Source organism: Diabrotica virgifera, chromosome 8 (genome assembly GCF_917563875.1).
Source record: "Diabrotica virgifera virgifera chromosome 8, PGI_DIABVI_V3a".
Taxonomy (NCBI): domain Eukaryota; kingdom Metazoa; phylum Arthropoda; class Insecta; order Coleoptera; family Chrysomelidae; genus Diabrotica; species Diabrotica virgifera.
The window spans coordinates 120,484,116-120,505,979 of record NC_065450.1 but is presented as its reverse complement, the minus strand read 5'-3'; the positions used below and the strand labels follow the sequence as shown (position 1 = coordinate 120,505,979).

The window sequence follows — 21,864 nt, the reverse complement described above, 5'->3', positions numbered from 1 at the left end:
TTTCCTGTATTTACGTTTTCATCAATATACCTTTCTTTCCATTCTTTCTTAATCTCTTTGAATAAATTTGATTCAATATCTTTTGGCGTACAAAGATAATGGGTTAATACTCCTTGTGTCAACGCGTTTTTAGCCAATTCATCTACCATTTCATTTCCAGTTATTCCACAGTGGCTTTTAACCCATGCCAACTTAACAGACTTTCCTTGTTGCTGAAGTTCTTTAATTTTATTTATGATATATAATTCAATGTAGTTCACTTTTGATTTAGGATTTATAGCACTAATTTTACTAAGAGAACTTTTACTGTCACTAAAAATTATAAACTTTGAATGATTTATATTAGATAAATATTTTAGTGCTTCCATTATCGCTATTAATTCAGCTGTGTATATACTCATAATAGAATTTAGTTTAAACATTTTACTAATTTTATTACTGCTATCCCAATAGGCACATCCCACACCTTCAATATTTTTTGATGCATCTGTATATAGCATACAATAATCTTTGAACATTTGTGAACTGTCGGAGATAAACACTAATTTTCTTAAAGATATAGGCAACTTGCTATAGTCCCTTAAAAAGTATACCTGAACTTGTTCCATACTATTAAAGTCAATATTATAATTTGGGTTTATGTCATATTTATAAAGTTGTTTATCATATATTGTCATTTTTGAATATAAATCTACCATATTTAGAGTTTTCTTTTTTATCCAATATTTTTCTGTCAAGTCTGCTAAAAACAGTTGATGTATTTTGGAAATTAAACTTGCCTTTTTTTCATACAATCTAACTAAAAGGTTGATGCCAAGTTTTTTTCGTCTTATATCCATCGGCATTTCACAGCATTCAACTTGTAGATTATTTATCGGTGTACTTCTTAGGGCTCCTATACACAATCTAAGGGATTTATTAATGATTTTGTCTATTTTATTTAAATGACACTGTGATGCGTCACTGTATAATATTGATCCGTAGTCGAATATAGCTCTTATATTATTTTTAAATAACAACAAAGAAATATTTGGATCTGCTCCCCAACGTAAGTGTGATACGAATCGAAGAAGGTTTATTCCTTTTTCTGTTTTTTTAACTATATTGTCTATATGTTCTTTCCAGAGAAGCTGTCTATCCAGAGTAATACCCAAATATTTAACATAACTTTGTACAGGATAGGATATATTGTTTATTAAGATGTGATTGGGTATTTCTTTTCGTTTTCTTGTAAAAATACATAATTTGGTTTTGGAATCAGATATATTTAGTCCATGTAATTCACTCCATATTTTAATATGTTTGTCTCCTTCTTCAATGGATTTGACTGCATTTTCTATTTTAATGTTTTCTTGACAAATAACTATATCATCTGCAAATTGTAAAATTTTTGTTGAGTTTAAATTTTTTTCTATATCAGAAGTGTAAATTAAATATAACAAAGGGCTTAATATTCCTCCTTGAGGTAAACCACCCATCGCTACTCTTGGACCAAATGTGTTATTATTTACCGATATATAAATTTTTCTACAGTCATACAATTTTATTATTTTTTGACAGAAGCATTCTGGCAGACCTATTTGTATCATTTTGTTATATAGTATATTTAAATTAACGTTGTCGTATGCTGCTTCAACATCTAATAAAAGAGCGATTACTGAAGAATTTTTCGTAAACGCTAAATTTATATCTGTTACCAAATGACTCACAGCTTCCACAGTAGAATGATTTTTTCGAAATCCAAATTGTGTTTGTGATAATTTATTGTTTTTTTCTAGCCAACTTTCGAGCCTAAGTTTTATCATTCTTTCCAGTGTTTTTGTTATGCAGGAGCTCAATGAAATACCTCTATAAGATTCTGCTGAATCAGGATTCCGATTTGTTTTGAGAATAGGAATCACCCGGTACTCTCTCCAGTTATCTGGAATATCTTCTGATAACCATATTTGATTAAAAAAATTTAATAGTGTTTCTTTCCCTTTTTGATGTAAATTGGCCAACATAATATAATGTACATTATCTATACCTGGAGAAGTATTTTTCTTATTCTTAAGGCTTATTTCTAATTCACAGAAACTAAATGGAATTGAAAGTGGATGCATAGAGTTTTTTCTTTCCATTACATTAATTTTTGAAAATATATTATCTGGACATAATTTTCTTAAAAACTCCTCAACCCATTCTCCTTCAGTCACTGGATTTACTTGTGGTTTAAAAATGTTTTGTAATCGTTTGGCTTGATTCCACATATCTTTAATTGGTGTATTTTTGTTTAAAGTTTTACAAAAATTTCTCCATGCATTACGCTTACTCTCTAATACAACTTTTTTGGTTTTCGCTACACATTTATTATAATTTATATAATTTTGTATATTAGACTGTAGTTTAAACTTGCGTAAAGCTAGTTTTTGTTCTTCTATTACCTTTTTACAATTGTCATTCCACCAAGTTTTTCTAAATCGTGGATTAGTCCCTGTTCTCTTCTCTGGTATACATATCTTACAATATTCGTTTAATTTATTTAAAAATTGTTGGTAATTTAAATTATTATCTATTTCCATGAAATTCTCAGTGATAGAAGAGAAAAGAGACCAATCCGCTTTATTTATGTTCCATTGGAATTTTGTATTTACACATTCCGCTTTATTAACATTAATATTTGACTTAATAATAATAGCAAAATGATTTGATCCTAATGTCTCGTCCACAACATCCCAATCGAAAAAATGACTAATATTTGCTGAGCATATTGTAAGATCTATTGCAGATTTATTATTGCTATTCGGTCTACGCATCAAAGTTTCTTTGCCATTATTTAAAATTACAAGATTACAGTCCTCAATAGCTTCTAACAGATTTTTTCCTATAGTATCTACAGTACTACAACCCCAAACATAATTGTGGCTATTAAAATCACCACCAATTATAAAAGGCTTCTCTAGACTATTAAAAAACTTTTTCCATTCATTTAGAGTGATTTTAAGATTTGGTTTTACGTATATTGAATAAATGTTTAACTTTTTTCTGGATTGAATTTTAATTGATATGCTATTGCACATTATGTCATTAATTTGGTGAAAAGTAGGACTGTTGTAAAATTTTATTAATTTTTTCAAAAGGATGGCTACTCCACCATATCCATCATCTCTATCATTCCTAAAGACATTATAACCAGTAAAGTTAATAAAATTACTTTTTTTTAACCAAGTTTCTGATATTAATCCTATATCTATTTTATTGTCATACAAGAATTTTTCTAAATAACCCTTATTTGTTTTAATTGATCTCGCATTCCATTGAAGAAATGAAACGTTAGCCATCACGAGGTAATAATAATTGTGAAATATTGTTTTTTAATAATTCCAACGTTTTTTTATCTAAATTGTGATTAATTTGATTTAATGTTGCTGAAATAAAGTTTACTATTATTTCTCCTATATTATTTTGATTATCGTTTTGTGTTTGTGTTGTGTTAGAATAAATGGGATTATTAAAATTATAACAAGGCTGACTTTGTATTCTTGGTGTTTGCAAAATTTTTCTGCGTGCTTCCATTGTTTCTTTATCTACACTACTATAATCAATACTACTTGATCTTTTTCGTTTAGATATTGTATATTTATTTGAAGTATTTTCTTGGTCTTTACTTACTGTTGAATAACATTTTTTATATTTATTATTAGCTTCATAATATGTTATATTTTCATTATTCATAATTTTTTTAATATATTCCTGTTTTTGTCTTTCTGTACAATCTGCTCCCTTGTCAGTAGCGCTGTGTTTTCCTTTGCACAATACACAAAGTAAATTATTCGGATTGGAACAATTAGATTTGTTGTGTTCTTCGCCACATCTTTCACACCTATCTTTTCCTCTACATTGGGCACTTATATGCCCAAATCTCAAACACTTTAAACATTGGATTATTCTGGGTGTATAATTTTCCACCTCGTATATCATTTTTTCTATTATTACATTTTTTGGTATAGACTGACCTTTAAAAGTGACAATTACGGTTCCTGTTTTTACATAATTAGTATTACCATTATCTTGAATCACTTTCCGCATAATTCTTTTTACATGTAATACTTCGAATTTAATTCCAAATCTAGGTTTAATTAATGATAATAAATCATTATCTTCTATCTCTTTATCTACCAATTTTATAACACCTTTCTTTTGAGTAAAAAACGTTGGAATATATGCCTCATACTCTTTGCTTTTAAGAATTTGAGAATCAATTAATTTATTAGCACTAGCAAAATTATTTAGTTCTACCTTGATTTTATTTCTACCAACTACTGTAATTTGTGTGATATTATTTTCAATTTCAGGAACTGCACTTAAAATCAAACGGGCCGTGCCGATCCTGTGTAATCGACCAATGTTACCGTTTTTATTTTCTATGTGTACTATATAAGGTGCATTATCTCCAAATTGATATCTATGTTTTAATCTTAAATTTATTACTTTATTTAAATTTTGCTTACCTGACTTATCTGTTTGATTTAAATTTGTCAAATTTTCATCGTTATTGCAACTAAATTTGTTACTTACCTCAATAGTACTACTTGTTTGGTTTTGTTTGTTTGTTACCTTATTATTTACTCTATTGTTATTTTTATTTAATTCCTCATATTCCATCATCCCATCTCCTTCCATTTCTACATAAAATTTACCTTTATCTGGAGGTTCGGGTGGTATACCTTCCATATTATTTGTTTTCTGAAATTTAACTTCTAGGCGCTAAATTTCACACTTTCTTACAGATCACTGGTTTAGTACTTCTTTATACTACTCGTAATACTCAAAAAGTTAAGAAAAAACCTTAAAATTAATAATTTTTAGGAGAACTTCTAAATAAACTGCCTTTCAATTTGACGTTTATTTGACATTCAACGAATGTCTTAGTTATTTTTTATACTCATTTAAAATTTTAAAATCGTTCTAAAATTTAAATTTCCCGCAAAAAAAAAATTTTCGGACATAACTTTTTAAATCTTACAACTTTTTTATTTAAATTTTTTCTCTAGTTCTCGATGCGGCTGAGATAAAAAATAAAAACATAAAAACCCTAATTAGGCTCTAGGTGGGTCACATGACCACCTAGGCGGCTAAAAATTTCAAAAAGTGAATTTCACTACATATGCTAAACGGTGACCTATATGGAATTCGAATCGAGTGGGGGCACTTTTCATCATCTTACCCGGCTAGGCGTTTTGGGATTAATCTGAATTTTCGTTGTTTTTATTATTGAAATATGTTTATTAAAGAAATTTAAAAAAACATAAATTGTTGAGTGTTTGATCTTTTAGCGAGGCTCTTTTTTGTACAGAAATTTGCTGAAGTTGAAAACAGACTTTCTGTTGATGTAGGTCTGATGCTTTTTAGTGCAGTGAGTAATTTTTTTAAACATCCAGTCAGCTGATCTGCACCATATAATATTGTATTAAATTTACTATGTACTAATAATTTTTCATAAACATAATTTTAATTCAAAATAAATATTTATTTTATAATTCTGGATACTTCCAAATGAATCAGATCGTCGCATAAACAAAAGAATGTTTATGCTGACGGATGATACATTCTGATTTAGTAACGCCAAATTGGAAGGTTTAAAATATAATTGAAAAATATTAGTTATTTATGTATAAGTGTTTAAAAGTACACGTTTAAAGCACGCATGTGAAAGTTTGCAGAATGAGCGAAAGCGAGTTCTGCAATTCACATGAGTGCCTTAAAATTGTACTTTTTAACACTCATATCATACAATATTTTTTCTACAAACGTAATTACAAGACAATATATACAAAATCTTTTACTTGAACTTGACTGACATTCCAATTTTATATTTTTTTGACATTACATCAAAATTGCATATATGGTCAATACGAACTGCAGTGCTTTAAATTTTTTTAAAAGCACTAGTGCCTTAAAGTAGCATTTTTAACGCTCGTATGGAGTGCTAAAAATTGTATTTTTAACACGGTTGTAGAAAAAGTTATTTATGAAATAAGTGTTAAAAGTACACGTTTAAGGCACGCATGTAAAAGTGTGCAGAATGAGCGATAGCGAGATCTGCAATTCACAAGAGTGCCTTAAAAATGTACTTTTTAACACGCATATCATACAATATTTTTTCTACAAACGTAATTACAGGACAATATCTACAAAATCTTTTACTTGAACTTGACTGACATTCCATTTTTATATTTTTTTGACATTACATCAAAATTGTCTATACGGTCAATACGAATTGCAGTGCCATAAAATTTTTAAAGCACTAGTGCCTTAAAGTAGCATTTTTAACGCTCGTATGGAGTGCAAAAAATTGCATTTATAACATAGCATTTATAACACGGTTGTAGAAAAAATATTTTAAGTGGAACAATTTAAAATGATTATTAAGCAGACAGAGATAATAATTGTATCAGAATCATTTATTATTTTGAGTTAGTAATACCTCCGCTCATAATTTAAAATAAAATATTTAAAATAATCCCGGGAAATTTGTTCCCAGGAATCGGGATTTTCATTTTTTACTGATTTCCTGGGAAATTTGTCCCGGGAATTTCCCGGGAATGCGGCTCTAATACCGATGCCATATACCATGAATTTCTATTTTACATCTGTTTTGTTCTTTGTTTATTACTATTGTTTTAGTTTTCTTAGTTGAGATTCTCATATTAAAGTCTTTTGCTCCTATGTTAAATCTTCATCGTGGGCTGTCAGTATTGCGGTGTCTGCATAACGCCTGAGTATAGTATACCGCTCGTCGTCTGAGTATTTTTATTTCTTTGTAGTGCTGTTTTTGTGACGATACGCGCCGGTACGCCGTACCGGTACCTTTCGGGACAAAAAATTAAAAAAAAAACAACAAAATTATAGACAAATTCCTGAATTTTTGCCTTGCTCCCAAACAGCTTTAAAACGCCCTTATTGAGGCTAAATTTAAAAAGTTTTCCCGGGGGTGGACCCTCCTTATGAACACTCCCCAGACTCTCCGGAATATTGCGTACCGGAACCTATATTGTTACAAACTGCTTCTTTGTTTCCCATCCTGTGTTCTCTTCCTTTGTTGACACATTTGCTGAATTCATCCATGATTACGTGTGACCTGTTCTCTTGTACGGAATGGAAGCATTGATATTAAAGGCCAGCTCCATTAACAAACTTAAAGTTTTTGAAATGTAGCTTCTGTGCCAGATGCTTAAATATTTTTTTGACAGGGGACTTTTTTGATCATGTAAAAAGTAAGATGACTGCATATTGAGGTCACATTTTACGAGGAGAACTATAAACTTTTCAGTAACTGGTACTCGAAGGAAAGATAGAGGGAAAGAAAGATCTAAGACGTAAAAAGATGTCACGGCTGCGTAATATATGCCAATAGAGAGGAATCCACAGCTATGAAATTCTTCGCTTTGGTGCTAAAAGTAGAATAATTTAATCCTGCCTATGTAACATGTCACCTGACAAGACAATGTACGGTGAATGCCTACGCAGAAATATACAGCACCTTAAGAATAAGAAGAATGTATTATTAAATTGAAATAGAAAGAGCTGGCAACGGTTGTTGGCAGTTGGTTGTTACCTGCCGTTGAAGTATGTTCATGTTTTCGAGAGGGGATCTGTATGTTGCTTTAAAAATGTAATCATTAACATCGACATAGTGTTACAATAATTATAATATTTTTACAAGTTTAACTATATAATTTAAGGGTCGTTTGACGTAGTTCTCATTGCCGGATTTTGTTCATGGACCGCCGGGGGCTAAGTCATACTATACCGCCATTCTCCAGTAGGTATAGATGCGTCTGAGGTTAACAATGCATTAAAACTATTTTAATATTATTATGTAATTTATTACAAATATACAAAAAAGCCACAAAGACACAAACTCACAACTTAGAAAGTAAATTAACATAATTATTTACAAACAAATTTTCCTGGACTTTCTATTGCAAACAGGTCGATGATTTTATTAAAATCTAATTTTGTAAGCAGATCATTATTAATATTTAAAACAGCGAAGGAATTTAATGTTTCTTCCGTCATCGTATTTATCAAATAATTTTTGACCCGTTTTAAAGTGGAAAATGATCTTTCACCAGTTGCGTTAGTAACCATCAACGATAAGAAGATTCTTAGTGCTATTTCTACGTTTGGGAAGGTTGCAATTATATTATTTTTATGCAAAAGCTCCATAACAAAAGTAGGACTGTGAGTTGATCTTTCAGGTGAATTTCTTGAAATTAAATTTTTAAGATGTTCTAAATGAACGACTGACCTTTCATGACTGTGTCACATTTTTCTTTAGCCTTTTTTCAGTCGTCAAATCCAGTACAAAAGGAAAAAGTGCAATTTTCGCTTGAAAAGAGTCGACAATATAAGCAAAATAAAGAGCCTGTGCTTTTGGAATAAACTAACCAATCACGCCGAATTTTTTCACCATTCTTTAAAACTTGATAGAATAGTGATTTAGCGCAGTACCTGTTTTGTTTTCCTATTTTTCTTTTTGAAGGTTGAAAGTCTAAAGAATTAAGATCCTGTGTTTTAAATTCTTTCAACACTTCATCTACACAATTTTTTGCCAGAATTTTGGATCTTGTAAATCAACTCGATTAACACCACTTTCGACTAGAATTTGACGTTCAGGACAACTCTTTTCAGGATGTAACTCGATATCACAAAGTGGGTCTGAATTTGCTGTGAATGAACCATCTTGGCGTGATGAAGATCCTGCTGCAAATTTTATTTTATTAAAAAAGTAACTAAAACAGTTAAATAAACTTACCTTTTTAAACATCTGAAACTGTTGCAATTGGATCGTCTTGAAAAGAAGTGCTCATTGGTACACTATCTTGTCTGGATTTAGTAAAAAAAAGCTGAATCTTGGGGTTTTTTTATACTGCATTTAATTTTTGTTGTTTTTCTAATTTTTGTCGTTTCCAAAATGCACCTCCTTGGTGGTGCATTTTGGAAAAACATGAAACATGTTTTTGTGCGACCTGCTAGGTACCGCAGGCACGGATCTTATCGGTGACGAGACGAAGTTTTATTACCATGCTATTTCGGAAAATCAACCCCATAAATTTGAAATATCCACATATACAATTAAAACGTGATGGGAGCGAGGTACGCCTCTCAAAATTTACCGCCGGGTGCTAATAGTCCCATAGCCCCCCCTTAATCCGACACTGCTAGTTCTGTGGCTAGTTCCAACTTCTAGATGTATAGAAGTTTTTCATTGACGATGCCCCGATAGGACTGAAAATGTTATGAATTTATAAATCCATTTTTGATATTTTTTAAAAGTTTTAGTAAACTTGTATACCATTTTATATAGAAGTGTTTACTTCGTAGTAAGTTTTTTGAAGTGAAAATTTCTTTAGGGACGTTGTGCGATTTTTGGATAGCGGAAAAAGCATTGAATTCGCGACCGTCATTGCGACCGTCATCGCTTATGCAATATATTATTAAATTTATTAAATTGGCGACCGTTATCGCGACCGTCATTGCTTCGACGAAATACATTTTTGAAGTGAAAATTTCTTTAGGGACGTTGTGCACTTGTTAGATAGGAAAAAAGTATTAAATTAGCGACAGTCATCTCTTCGAAGAAATAAATTTTTGAAGTGAAAACTTCTTTAGCGACGTTGTGCAATTTTTGGATGGGAAAAGTAATAAATTAGCAACAGTAATCGCGACCATCATCGCTTCAACGAAATAAATATTTAAAGTGAAAACTTCTTGAGGGACGTTGTGCACATTTTGAATGGGGAAAAAGTATTAAATTAGCGACTGTCATCGCTTCGACGAAATAAATTTTTGAATTGAAAATTTCTTAGGGGACGTTGTGCACTTTTTGGATGGGAAAAAGTATTAAATTAGCGACCGTCTTCGCGACCATCATCCTTTGAAGAAATGAATATTTGAAGTAAAAACTTCTTGAGGGACGTTGTGCATTTTTGGATAAGGAAAAAGTATTAAATTAGCGACCGTCATAGCTTCGACGAAATAAATTTTTGAATTGAAAATTTCTTTAGGGACGTTGTGCACTTTTTGGATGGGAAAAAGTATTAAATTAGCGACCGTCTTCGCAACCATCATCGCTTCGACGAAATGAATATTTGAAGTGAAAACTTCTTGAGGGACGTTGTGCACTTTTTGCATGGGGGAAAAAGTATTAAATTAGGGAACGTCACCGCTTCTACGAAATAAATTTTTAAATTTAAAATTTCTTTAGGGACGTTGTGCACTTCTTGTATGGGGAAAAATATTGAATTTGCGACCGTCATCACTTCGCTGAAATAAATTGTGTACGTATATAAATTACGTGAATGTATACATAAATAGCATAAGGCATACGCATCGCGTATATGATATAGGTATGGCAATGGGGAGAAAGCATTAAGCACGTAATTTATTTACTATAAGAAGTTTTCACTTCTGTCGGCACTCCCACGGATGCCTTCAATTTTTTTATAACTATGGTATATAGCCAACCACTGGGATGTACCTTTTAAATTTTGATTGGTAAATACATAGAAAAAGCTGGCGGTGACTATCAGGCAGGTTTTATAAAACGAAGGTCCATTTTCGATTTGATTTTCATAATAAAGCAAATATTAGCAAAAATCTATTATATATAATTATATGTATAATAAAAAATTTTAGAACTTTGGCAAGTCTCTAGGCAGTGAACCTATGCACCAGGTGCTCCGGTGGTCGGTTCTGATGGCGTATTCGTTTTCAGCGACCCCAAAAACTCCTGAGTAACAAAATGCACTTTTTATTTTGACATATTTATGCACTTTTGGGTGCATTTTATGCACTTTAAAATGTAAGTATGCATTTCCACCCATTTTTCGATAGTAGACTATTTTCCTGACATCATCCTAAATATATTGCATTAAGTTTTAAGTTTCTAGCTGCTGTACTTAAAAATCGATTTATTTTGTGCTAAATGCCCTGGTCTATTTCACTACATAAAAATTATTTTTTGCTTTACCACGTAGTTATTGATCACTTTGTAGAGTTCGGCATCATTTCCAAGCCTGGAGAATATCATTGCCAACTTCTTTGTCTAAATAACTTTTTTGGATAATACCTATTTGAAAACAATTCCTATTTGGAATACCTCTTATTGCTCGGTATGGTGTTTTTGCACGGGCTCGAAATTCTATTTCGAGCGGTAACAGTAATATACATAATATACCTAAATATACATTAAACTTTCTTAGTAACTTAGTACAGATCCCAAATCTTCTATTGTTTTACTAGTTTCAGGGCGATTTCAGCCCTTTAGTAGTTGATTTGTTCAGTATTTCAAAAAAATATAGTTGGACACATGTTTTTATGATAAAACTAAATATTGATTTCAAATTTTCTATGATTGGCTGGCTTCGTGGTGGTTTCAATCCTATTGATGTGGATTTGTTCAATATTTCCAAAAAAAGTAATCCGACACAAGATTTTTAAGTTAAGGATGGATCCCGAATTTTATATTATTGACTGGCTCCGAGGTGGTTTTAACCATTCAGAGTTGATTTGTTCAGTTTTTTTCCAAAAAGTATCCTAGACACATGTTCAACCCATTAGAGTTGATTAATTCAGTATTTCCAAAAAGTCTATAGTCGAGGAAATGAAGCATTTTGGCTCGCAATTTTTTCGTACAGTAGGGATTTACTTGAAATTTTCAAAGAAGGTAGGGAATAGTCCAAGGATCATTTTCTATATCATGTCGCTGTACGCTAAAACCTTGGGGGTGGTTGCCACCCCATCTCGGGGGCGGGAATTTTTTTATTACATTTTAACCATGTAAATCGATGTAAGAAGTAATTCTAAGAAAAAAATGTTTTTTACATTTTCTTCGTAAAACTAATATTTTTCGAGTTATTCGCGCTTGAAGGTAACAGTTTTTGAGAATATCTCGAAAAATATGCATTTAATAAAAAAAACAGTAGATATCAAAATTGTATCTTTTAGTAACACAAACCAAATTATTTTTCTGTAATATCTTTAAGACTAATACAAACCGAGATACGGCATGTTAAAAGTTAGCTTTTTTCGTCAAATGCATAATTTTAAATATTCAAAGTAAAATAACGGAAAAACTTTGCATTTTTCGAGGAAAACTTAAATAAAATTTTTTCAGGTATATAGGACTTTCAAAAAATAATAATAAAAATTTTCTAGACTAAAAATTAAGCGACTTATGATCAAAAAAAGTCGGTACCTGCTTTTCTCTATGAAAAAATCAGTGAAAACAACCCCCTAACTACCCTCCTAATTAAAACTGGGTCTTCACCTTTCTGTAATTCCTTTTATATTTGTATTATAAATACACCCAAAAAAATTGACCTATTTAAAAGGCCTAATTTTAGAAAAATTGGAGTATAAAAAAAATTAATTTTTTGGAATTTCCCATTTTTCACCATTTACTTCAAAATATCTCCGAAAATACTGGAGATACTAAAAAAATGATGGACTACTAAATTGTAGCTTTTTTAATAGTTAAAATTTCCTTGTACATACATTTTCATTACAGTGAACAGTTAGCGAGATATAGCTGTTTAAAACCTCCATTTACGAGCAAACACCCCCTTATTCGAGCCCTTTAAACCCACCCTAATTAAAAACTAAGGAATCTTAGGGAATTTAGTTTACGCGATCTTATAACTCTTTAAAAATCCTACAAAGTCATTTTTGAAAAAACTTTTTATCGCCAAAAATGAAGGAGCTATGTTTATAAGACGAATTTTTTTTTTCGAAAATTTCGGATAGTCAGCTTATGGATAATTTTCAATGTATGTATTATACCACATAACCGGTTCATATACTGGAAGATGACTAAAAAGCTATTTGTATTTGTATTTGTACATATTTGTAAATTCGTATTTTGTGTAAATAAATGTCTTTGTAATTCTTTAATTCTACTTCTTTTCTGTATAGATCTATTAAAATATCTACTTATAAGAACTGTAATGTTATTAAGGGTGGTTTTTAAGGGTTGAAATATTATGATAATATATATCCTAAAGTATGAAAACCAAATTTTACCCATATCAAAGTTTACAATGTTTTTATATAATTTTTGACAATAAGAAGTAGTTTACACCCCTAAAAATAATTAACGCCCTTAAGCATGATATAGAATATGAAGTACAGGGTGAGATGATCCTAATCCCAAATTTTTATGTAAATCGATGCAAGCCGAAATTATTCTTTTAGGATAAGTAATTTTTTTTATAGCTCCAACAAGGGTGGTTTTAAGGGTTGAACTATTATGATAGTATATCTTAAAGCATGAAACAGCCATTATGTAACTAATAAGAACCAAATGTTGACAATATTAAAGTTTAAAATGATATTATATAATTTTTTACAATTAGGGGTAGTTTTCGCCTTTAAAAAACAAAAAGCGTACAACGGCTCAATATAAAAAATGAACTAGAGCCTAATGAGCCTAATCCCAAATTTTTGTACAAATCGATGTTGGACGAAAAAATTGCGAGGTTTTGCCATTTTTTCAGCTTCATTTCCTCGACTTACCACATATGTTTTTATTGTAATACTAACTATAGATCCCGAATTTTATATTATTTACTGGGTTCTGGATGTTGCAAACCTTTGGAGTTGATTTCTTTAGTTTTTCTAAAAAATATAGTGCGAGACATGTTTTATACTATAACTAAATATAGATTCCGAATTATCTAATCTTGACTAGCTTCGGTGTGGTTTCAATCCCATATGGTTTGATTTCTTTAATTTTTTCGAGAATTAAATAAAATTAGATTAAATTAAATTAAATACAGTCTAATCGAATCCAATGCAATCGAATTAAATAAAATAAAATTTCACTAACCTACATACAGGGTGATTGATTAGTAAGGTAAAGCTCAATAGCTACACTATAGTAATAGATAGCAATAAAAGTTAATAACAAAAATTTTACCCACCTTTGAGCTTTACATTACACAGTTAGAATGTTACAGGGTGTTCGATAACACAGTGGCAGACCTAACTTATTTTTTTTAAATGGAACTCCCTATATTTTATTTCATATTCGAAATCCTGCTAACTTCTCCATCACAAAAATATAAAGGTTTGTAATGTTATACAGGGTATTTACAAAGTTATAACCAATTTTTTATAAAAATCGTAACAAGTTCAACTCCCTGTATAAATAAAAATAAGCACAACAGCAATGGTTTATTAATGCTATAATTTTTATTTATTGTCAAAATTTTTAAGAATTATTGATATTGCTAATTTTCTTTATATCAAATACAGGGTGAGTCAAAACGCAAGTAAATTATTTTCTCAGTAATGTTAAATAGAACACCTTGTATTTTATATCATTATTGAAAAGTAACATTAACGTACTTTAATTTTTATATAACATTATCTATGCCCAAATTTATTAGTTTTCGAGATATTTTCATTTTTCAGAGCAAATTATTTTAGGTGTTTAAATTTATCTAAATTTTAAGTAAGCCATGACTGAATTGACAATTGAAGATTACCGATTATCAATCCGGTAATCAATGTAACACTGTAGCAAATAAAGAAATAAAAATAATTTATTAGTAATACATTTTACAAACAAAAACCCAACCACTACATGCAACATTTTTGAAACAATTAAAAACTATCTTTTTATGTAAATGCAACAAATAAACAAAGAAAATTAGTAACAAATTTTACAAAAAAACACACAAACACAAAATATAATATTTCGTGAAGACAATTAAACACTACTTTTGTATGTAAATGTAACAATGTAACAAATAAAGAACGAAACATAATTTATCAGTAATACATTTTGCAAAAAACATGTTTGAAAAAATTAGAAGCTACTTTTAATAAAATATTTTTAATAGTTAATTACATAAGGTGTTCAAAATTATCTCCTAACACATTTATGTACACCTAAAAACGATCATTGAATGAGCTACTTACTCTACGGAGCATTTGTAAATTAACACATCGAAATACACTTTGTATTATATTCTATTTTTCATCTCATCCCTTGTTGTTGGAGGTATTTTATAAACTTCATTATTAACGTAACCCCAAAAAAATCAGCCCAGTTTATTAAATTCTGGTGATTTGGGTGGCCACGCTACTGGTCCATTGAAAAATGAAAATATCTCGAAAACTAATAAATTTAGACATAGGGAATGTCATTTAAAAATTAAAGTAAGGTAATGGTACTTTTCAATAGTGATATAAAATACAGGGTGTTCCATTTAAAATTAATGAGAAAATAATGTACTTGCGTTTTGACTCACCCTGTATTTGATATAAAGAAAATTAGCAATATCACCGTTCTTGAAAATTTTGACAATACGTTAAAAAATATGGCGTTAATAATCCATTGTTGTTTTGCTTATTTTTATTTATACAGAGAGTTGAACTTGTTACGATTTTCATATAAGATTGGTTATAACTTTGTAAATACCCTGTATAACATAACAAACCTTTATATTTTTGTGATGGAGAAGTTAACAGGATTTCGAATTTAAAATAAAATATAGGGTGTTTCATTTAAAAAAAAAAACAAAAGTTTGGTCTGCCACTATGTTATCGAACACCCTGTAACATTCTAACTAATTTTGTAATATGAAGCTCAAAAGTGGCTAAAATTTTTGTTATTAACTTTTACTTACTTACTTAGTCCTAAGCCTTTCTACCTTTAGGTGTAAGGCTGGTGGAGTTGAGTTTGGCATTGTAGTCTCCATGCTTTCCGATCTTGCGCTAGGTTTCTTGCACTTTCCAATGTCAATCCCTTCTTCTCGACTTCTTTCCTGATTTCATCTACCCACATAACTCTTGGTCTCCCTCTTTTGTTTTTCCCCTGCACTCTCGTTTCGAACACTCGTTTTGTTAGCCTCTCGTTCGACATTCTACACACGTGCCCGAACCATCTAAGTTGTCCTTCTACTATTTTTTCATTGATTGGTTCTAGTTTTAGGTTTTGTCTAATTGTTTCGTTTCGTATTTTGTCTGTCCTTTTTCTGTTTGCTATTTTCCTCAGGAACCTCATTTCCATAGCATTGACTCTGGATTTTTGTCTCCCCGTCAATGTCCATGTCTCGCTGCTATACATGATTGTTGGTCTAACTACTGATTTAACGACTGCCGTTTTTACTTTTTCCGGTATCCCTTTTTTCCCAAAAAATGTTGTTTTCATAGTGTTAAATAAGCTTCCTGTTCGTCCCATTCTCTCGTTTATTTCCATGTCTTGTTTACCATTTGATTCGATTATTACTCCTAGGTATTTAAAATATTCCACTTGCTCTAGTTGTTTCCCGTCTAATTCTATTGCGTGTGTCTTCCTCGTATTTGAAATTATCATTGTTTTTGTTTTCTCTGTATTAATTTTCATATTTATGTTTGATAGTTCTTCTTCTAGGATTTCAAGATTGTTCTGTAAGTCTTCTCTGTTTTCTGCTATCAATACCATGTCGTCTGCAAATAGTAGCTCCGATAGTTGAGTCTGTTTCATTTGCCAGTATCCTAATGTTAGTTTTCTCATTCTTCTCTTGGCTTTCTTTATCGCTTCATCCAGTACCACTGAGAATAGCAGTGGACTCAGCACGCATCCCTGTTTGACGCCTTGACTTGTAGAAAATTCTCTGGATTCCTCGTTATTGGTTCTTACTGTATTTGTATTATTTTTGTACATATCCTTTATTACTTCTATTATGTGTCTGTCGACTCCCCTTTCTGTTAGTGTCTTCCAAACGTCCTTTCTTCGGATTCTGTCAAACGCCTTTTCCAGGTCAATGAAGCACATATGTATCTCTCTATTTTTCTTGATTACCTTCTCACTTACTTGTCTTAATGTGAATATTAGGTCTTGCGTGCTTCTGTCCTTCCTGAATCCACACTGTGTGTCTTCCATAGTTGTTTCTATTTGTGTTTTTATTCTTGTCTCTAGTATTCTTGCTAATACCTTCCCAGGGATACTTGATATGGTGATACCTCGGTAATTATTACAGTTTCTCTTGTCTCCCTTTTTGTGTATTGGTAATATAATGTCTTTCTTCCAGTCCTTTGGTAATTCTGCTCTATTTATGATATCATTCATTAGTTCTTTCATGCTATCCATTCCCTCTGTCCCCATGAATTTTATCATTTCCGGGGTGATATGATCCTTGCCTGGTGCTTTGCCCAGTTTTACTCTTTCTATTGCTTTCTCTAATTCCTCTCTTGTTATGGATTCCACTTGTTGTTCTTCATTCCTTTCTTGTATCTCCCCTATGTTGTCCTTGTCTACATGAGTTAGCTCTTTGAAATGTTCTCTCCATCTTTCCATTATTTGTTTTTCTTCTGTTAGTACGTTTCCATTCTTGTCTTTTATATTCGGCATCGTGTGCTCTTTCTTTTGTCTGAGTTGTTTTAATGCGCCGTAGAAGAGTTTTTGGTTTTCCCTATAATTTTTTGTCATTTTTTGTCCAAATATCTCCCATGACCTTTCCTTTCCTGCTTTCACCGCTATTTTAACCTCTTTCCTTTTTTCTTTATATGCTTCGTAATCTTCCGGGTGTTTTGTGCTTAGGTATCTTTTCCATTTGTCTTTTTTGTTCTTTATTTTCTCTCGTATTTCTTCCGTCCACCATTCTGTTCTCCTCATGTTAGTGTTTGCTATTTTTGCTTTCCCGCAAGTTTCCTCAGCTGCTTTGATTATGCTGGTTTTTAGATATTCCCATTTTTTTTCTATATTTGTATTTTTTGCCCTACCTTTCAAAGTATTATCTAATTTTTCTTGGAATTTCTTCTTATATATTTCCTCTTTTAATTTGTAACTTTTTATTTTTTCATTTACTACCTTTCTTCTCTTTTCTTCTTTTTCCTCTGTTGTTCTCATTCTCATTATTACTAGATGGTGGTCACTGCCAATCTCCGAGCCTCTTTTCACTTTCGTATCCTGTACTCTTTTCCATTTGTTGCTGCTTACCAAAAAGTAATCTATGATTGATTTTTCGTTTCTGCTGTCTTGTACTCTCGTGTATTTGTGTACTTCTTTATGTTTAAATTTTGTATTTGTTATAACTAGTTTATTCTCCATACATATTTCTATTATTCTTTCACCATTTCTGTTTAGCATTTCTTCTCCTTCTTTTCCCATGCACTCCTCTATTCCGCTGTTGTTGTTTCCGACTCTACCGTTTAGATCTCCCATTACAATTATGTTTTCTTCCCCATTATCAATTTGCATTTGGAGCTCCTCGAAAAATTTATCTTTCTCTTCCTTTCTTGCATCTTCATTTACTCCGTAGGCTGTTATTATTGTCCATATTTCTTCGTCCATCAGTTTAATTTTCACCGATAATATTCTCTGGTTAACATATGTTTCTTCTATAACGTGTTGTAGTCTATTCGGTGCAATTATTATCCCGACTCCTTCTTTTGCTCTCTCTTTTGTATCCGCTCCTACCCAAAGTAACCAATATCCTTTGTGTATTTTCTTAAGACCTTTTCCTTTCATCTTCGTTTCTGTTATTCCTAGTATTTCTATTTTTTGTCTTATCATATCTTCTACCAGTTCTTCCTCTTTTCCATTGATGCTTCTCACATTCCATGTTCCCATTTTTATCTCTCCTTTTTTCTGCAATCTAGCTTTCCCCTTTTTCCTATTTTCATCCTTGTTTACCTTTGCATCATCTTTTTCCCTATCGCTTTTCCCATTCATTGCCTTGGTTGTCATTGTTGTGGGTCCGGTCTCATTATTTTCTTTTAGTTTTTTGAAGTCCCTTCCCCGATATTTCTGTGAGTTAGTATAAGTTTCTCTTTATTATGGTCCCATTTCCACTCCTTTCCATTAATCTCCAGTTTCATATATCCTATCTTCGTAGTATTACCTTTGTCTTTTTCTTCTTTTGCCATTTTCCTAATTTTTGCTTGTATTTCCCTTTCCTTTCTTGTTAAATCTGATTCTATATACACCTTTTGTCCCTGTAGATTTTTCAGTTTTCCTTTGTTTTTTAGTACACTCATCTTATCCGTTACGTTTTCCATTTCTGCTACAAAGATTTGGTCGCCGATCTTCACCGCTCCTCTCAGTCTGACCTCTAATTTCAGATTTCTTCCTATGAAGTGTTCTACTGACTCCTTTACAGGCTTTCCGTCGGTAGCATCTAGTGTTAGGCCTTTTAATACTATATTATTTCTCCGTCTATCTTTTTCCAATTGTTCTATTCTATTGTTTGCCATTTTTAAACCTTCTTCCAATTTTTCGTTTTTTTCTTTCAGCTCCTTAATATATTCCATCGTTTCTTTTTGGTCTTTCCGTATGGTTCTTATTTCTGCCATCATTTCATCATTTTTCCACATAACTTCCCGCATCATTTTTATCATCTCTTCATTTGTGTCGTTGCTTTTATTCGGTGTTCGTCTCGTCAGGTTACTCTTTTCAAAATATAATTTATCTTCTTTATATTTTTTCTTCTTAGATTCTTCGTCGCCACTATCAGATAGTTCTTCATTCTTTCTATAGGTTTCCTTTCGGATTGTTCCTGTTCCGCCACTGGCCATTTTAAATTAAATGTTAACCTCAGCACTAATATAAATATTATTATTATACACTTAGAAGTTTATTTTTATTTCGCACAAGAACGCTTTTTAAGTTTAACGATTATCGATAACGATAGGTCTTTTAAAAAACCGGTGTTTTTATTGTGATAGGTTTCGAATTCGAAATTACCTTATCGCCAATACACCTGCCACACGACCTCTCGCCTCGCTTGCCAAACTCGAACTCCTTATTAACTTTTATTGCTATCTATTACTATAGCGGAGCTATTGAGCTTTACCCTACTAATCAAGCACCCTGTATAGTAATAACGCTCTATAAAAAGTATTCACTGCTGTCGGCACTCCCCAAGTGCCTCGCTCTTTTTTATTGTGACGCTTTTGTTTAGTAACAATCGATATTTAGTTTAAAAAAAACGATGCAGATTTATTTATACTCTTTTTCACTTAATTTCGTACAAAGTTCCGGGCATTGCTTGATGATGTTGTAGAGCTGCCAGGGAAAATACTAATTGGCTCTTTAAATTGCCTGTTCTAGGGTAAAACGAGCGTTAAAAAACACAGCTATGCACCCGTGTGGAATGAGCAGCTAATTTTCACGGAGATGTTTCCGCCTTTGTGTCAGAGGATAAAAATTCAACTGAGAGACAACGATCCAGTGAAACCAACGGTCATCGGGACGCATTTCATCGATTTGAAAAGGATTTCGAACGACGGCGAAAAAGGTGAGATTTAATACACAAAATCTAAACTTTATCTTTATGGATTGAATTTTAATTAAATAGGCTTAAAAGAATTCTGAAATCCACGAAATCAATCTATTTTTTGTGATAATTAATAAATCCATGGAATTCACAGTTTTTTCTAAATTTAATATTAGGCTCACTTTAATTATTTTAGCTTAGTCTGTGTGTTTAGCGTGTTTAACAATTTTGCTTTGGTATTCTCCTTGTGTATATTTTTTTTTATAATAAAGGAAGCATTAAGGAAATTAAAAAAAAAGAAAATCACCTGGAGAGGACAGAATATTGAATGAACTCCTTAACTACGGAGGATAAGATCTGAACAAACAACAATACTAGAATAAAACAGGTTACCACAAGAATGGAGATCAAGCATCCTTATACCCCTCTTCAAAAAGGAAGACAAATCGGGCCCTGAAAACTACAGGGGCATTAATTTATTAAACATAACATTAAAATTAACAACCAAAGTTATAACAAACAAACTGAATAAAATTATAACATTGGCATAAAAACAACAAGGTTTTAGGCCGAGAAGATCATGCAGATCAAGAAAATTCATTGGAATAAAACAAACTGGCATATTTATCTTTCGTGGACTTTCAGAAGGCATTTGACAGGAGCAAATTAAAGGACGTTATTCATTTATTGTATGCAAGATGGTACATCCAGGAATAATTAATACGATCGAAAATATCTACCAGAATAATAAAATAAAATAAAAGTAAAAGTAGAAGATGAACTGACTTAATTGAATCTGGCAATATGATAAGACAGGAAGATTCCCTAAGTCCACTGTAATGATAAATTAAGAACTAAAGAAGAATACCAAATGGGAGAAAAACAACTTAAAATAATCTGCTATTTATACAATGCAATACTATTCTCTCAAATTGAACTTGATTTACAACGTATGCTGCACCAATTTAATATACCCACCATAAAATTGAACATGTTAACTTCCTCATATAAGACCAAATGCATGATTATAACAGCAAATCTACTAAGATATAAATTAGAGCTGGAGGATCAGATAATAGAAAAAGTCATGGAGTTTAAATACCTAGAAGTTACACTATCTAGTTATGGAGAGCTTGAAGCAGAAGTGGAAGATCAAGTGAATAAATCTAAGGGAGCCACAGGTTGCCTGAGCGAAACAATATGGAGAAATAAAAATACATACCGGAAAAGAAATGAAAGGCAGAATCTACAAAACAGTTATCAGACCAATAATGACATACGCGGCAGAAAAATGACCTAATACAGAGGAGGTAAAAATAATGCTAGAAACAGTAGAGATGAAAATCCTTCGAAAAATCGATGGTAAAACACTATGGGACAGAGATAGAAGTGCAGTGATACGACAGAGATGCAAGGTGGAGAATATTAAGAACTGGATAAAAAACAGAAGAGTAAAATGCAACGACCATATAAGCCGAATGACAACAAATAGAGTAGTAAGGACGGCGAGAGAGGGTCCCCAATAGGAAGATGATCAGTGAGAAGACAGAGAGAGTCATGTCTACATAAATAGAAGAAGAAGCAATTTTGTGCTAAAGACATTTTTTCTGTG

The 21,864-nt window shown here is 31.5% G+C and overlaps 1 protein-coding gene across 1 annotated transcript in view; it reads left to right on the top strand.

Moving 5' to 3' along the window:
- LOC126890248 (otoferlin-like) overlaps window positions 1–21,864 on the top strand; it is a 224,148-nt gene that overhangs the window by 27,604 nt on the left and 174,680 nt on the right. Inside the window, exon 4 of the mRNA XM_050659104.1 lies at window positions 20,087–20,273. Coding sequence (XP_050515061.1) covers window positions 20,087–20,273 — 187 coding nt within the window. The remainder of the gene's footprint in view (window positions 1–20,086; window positions 20,274–21,864) is intronic.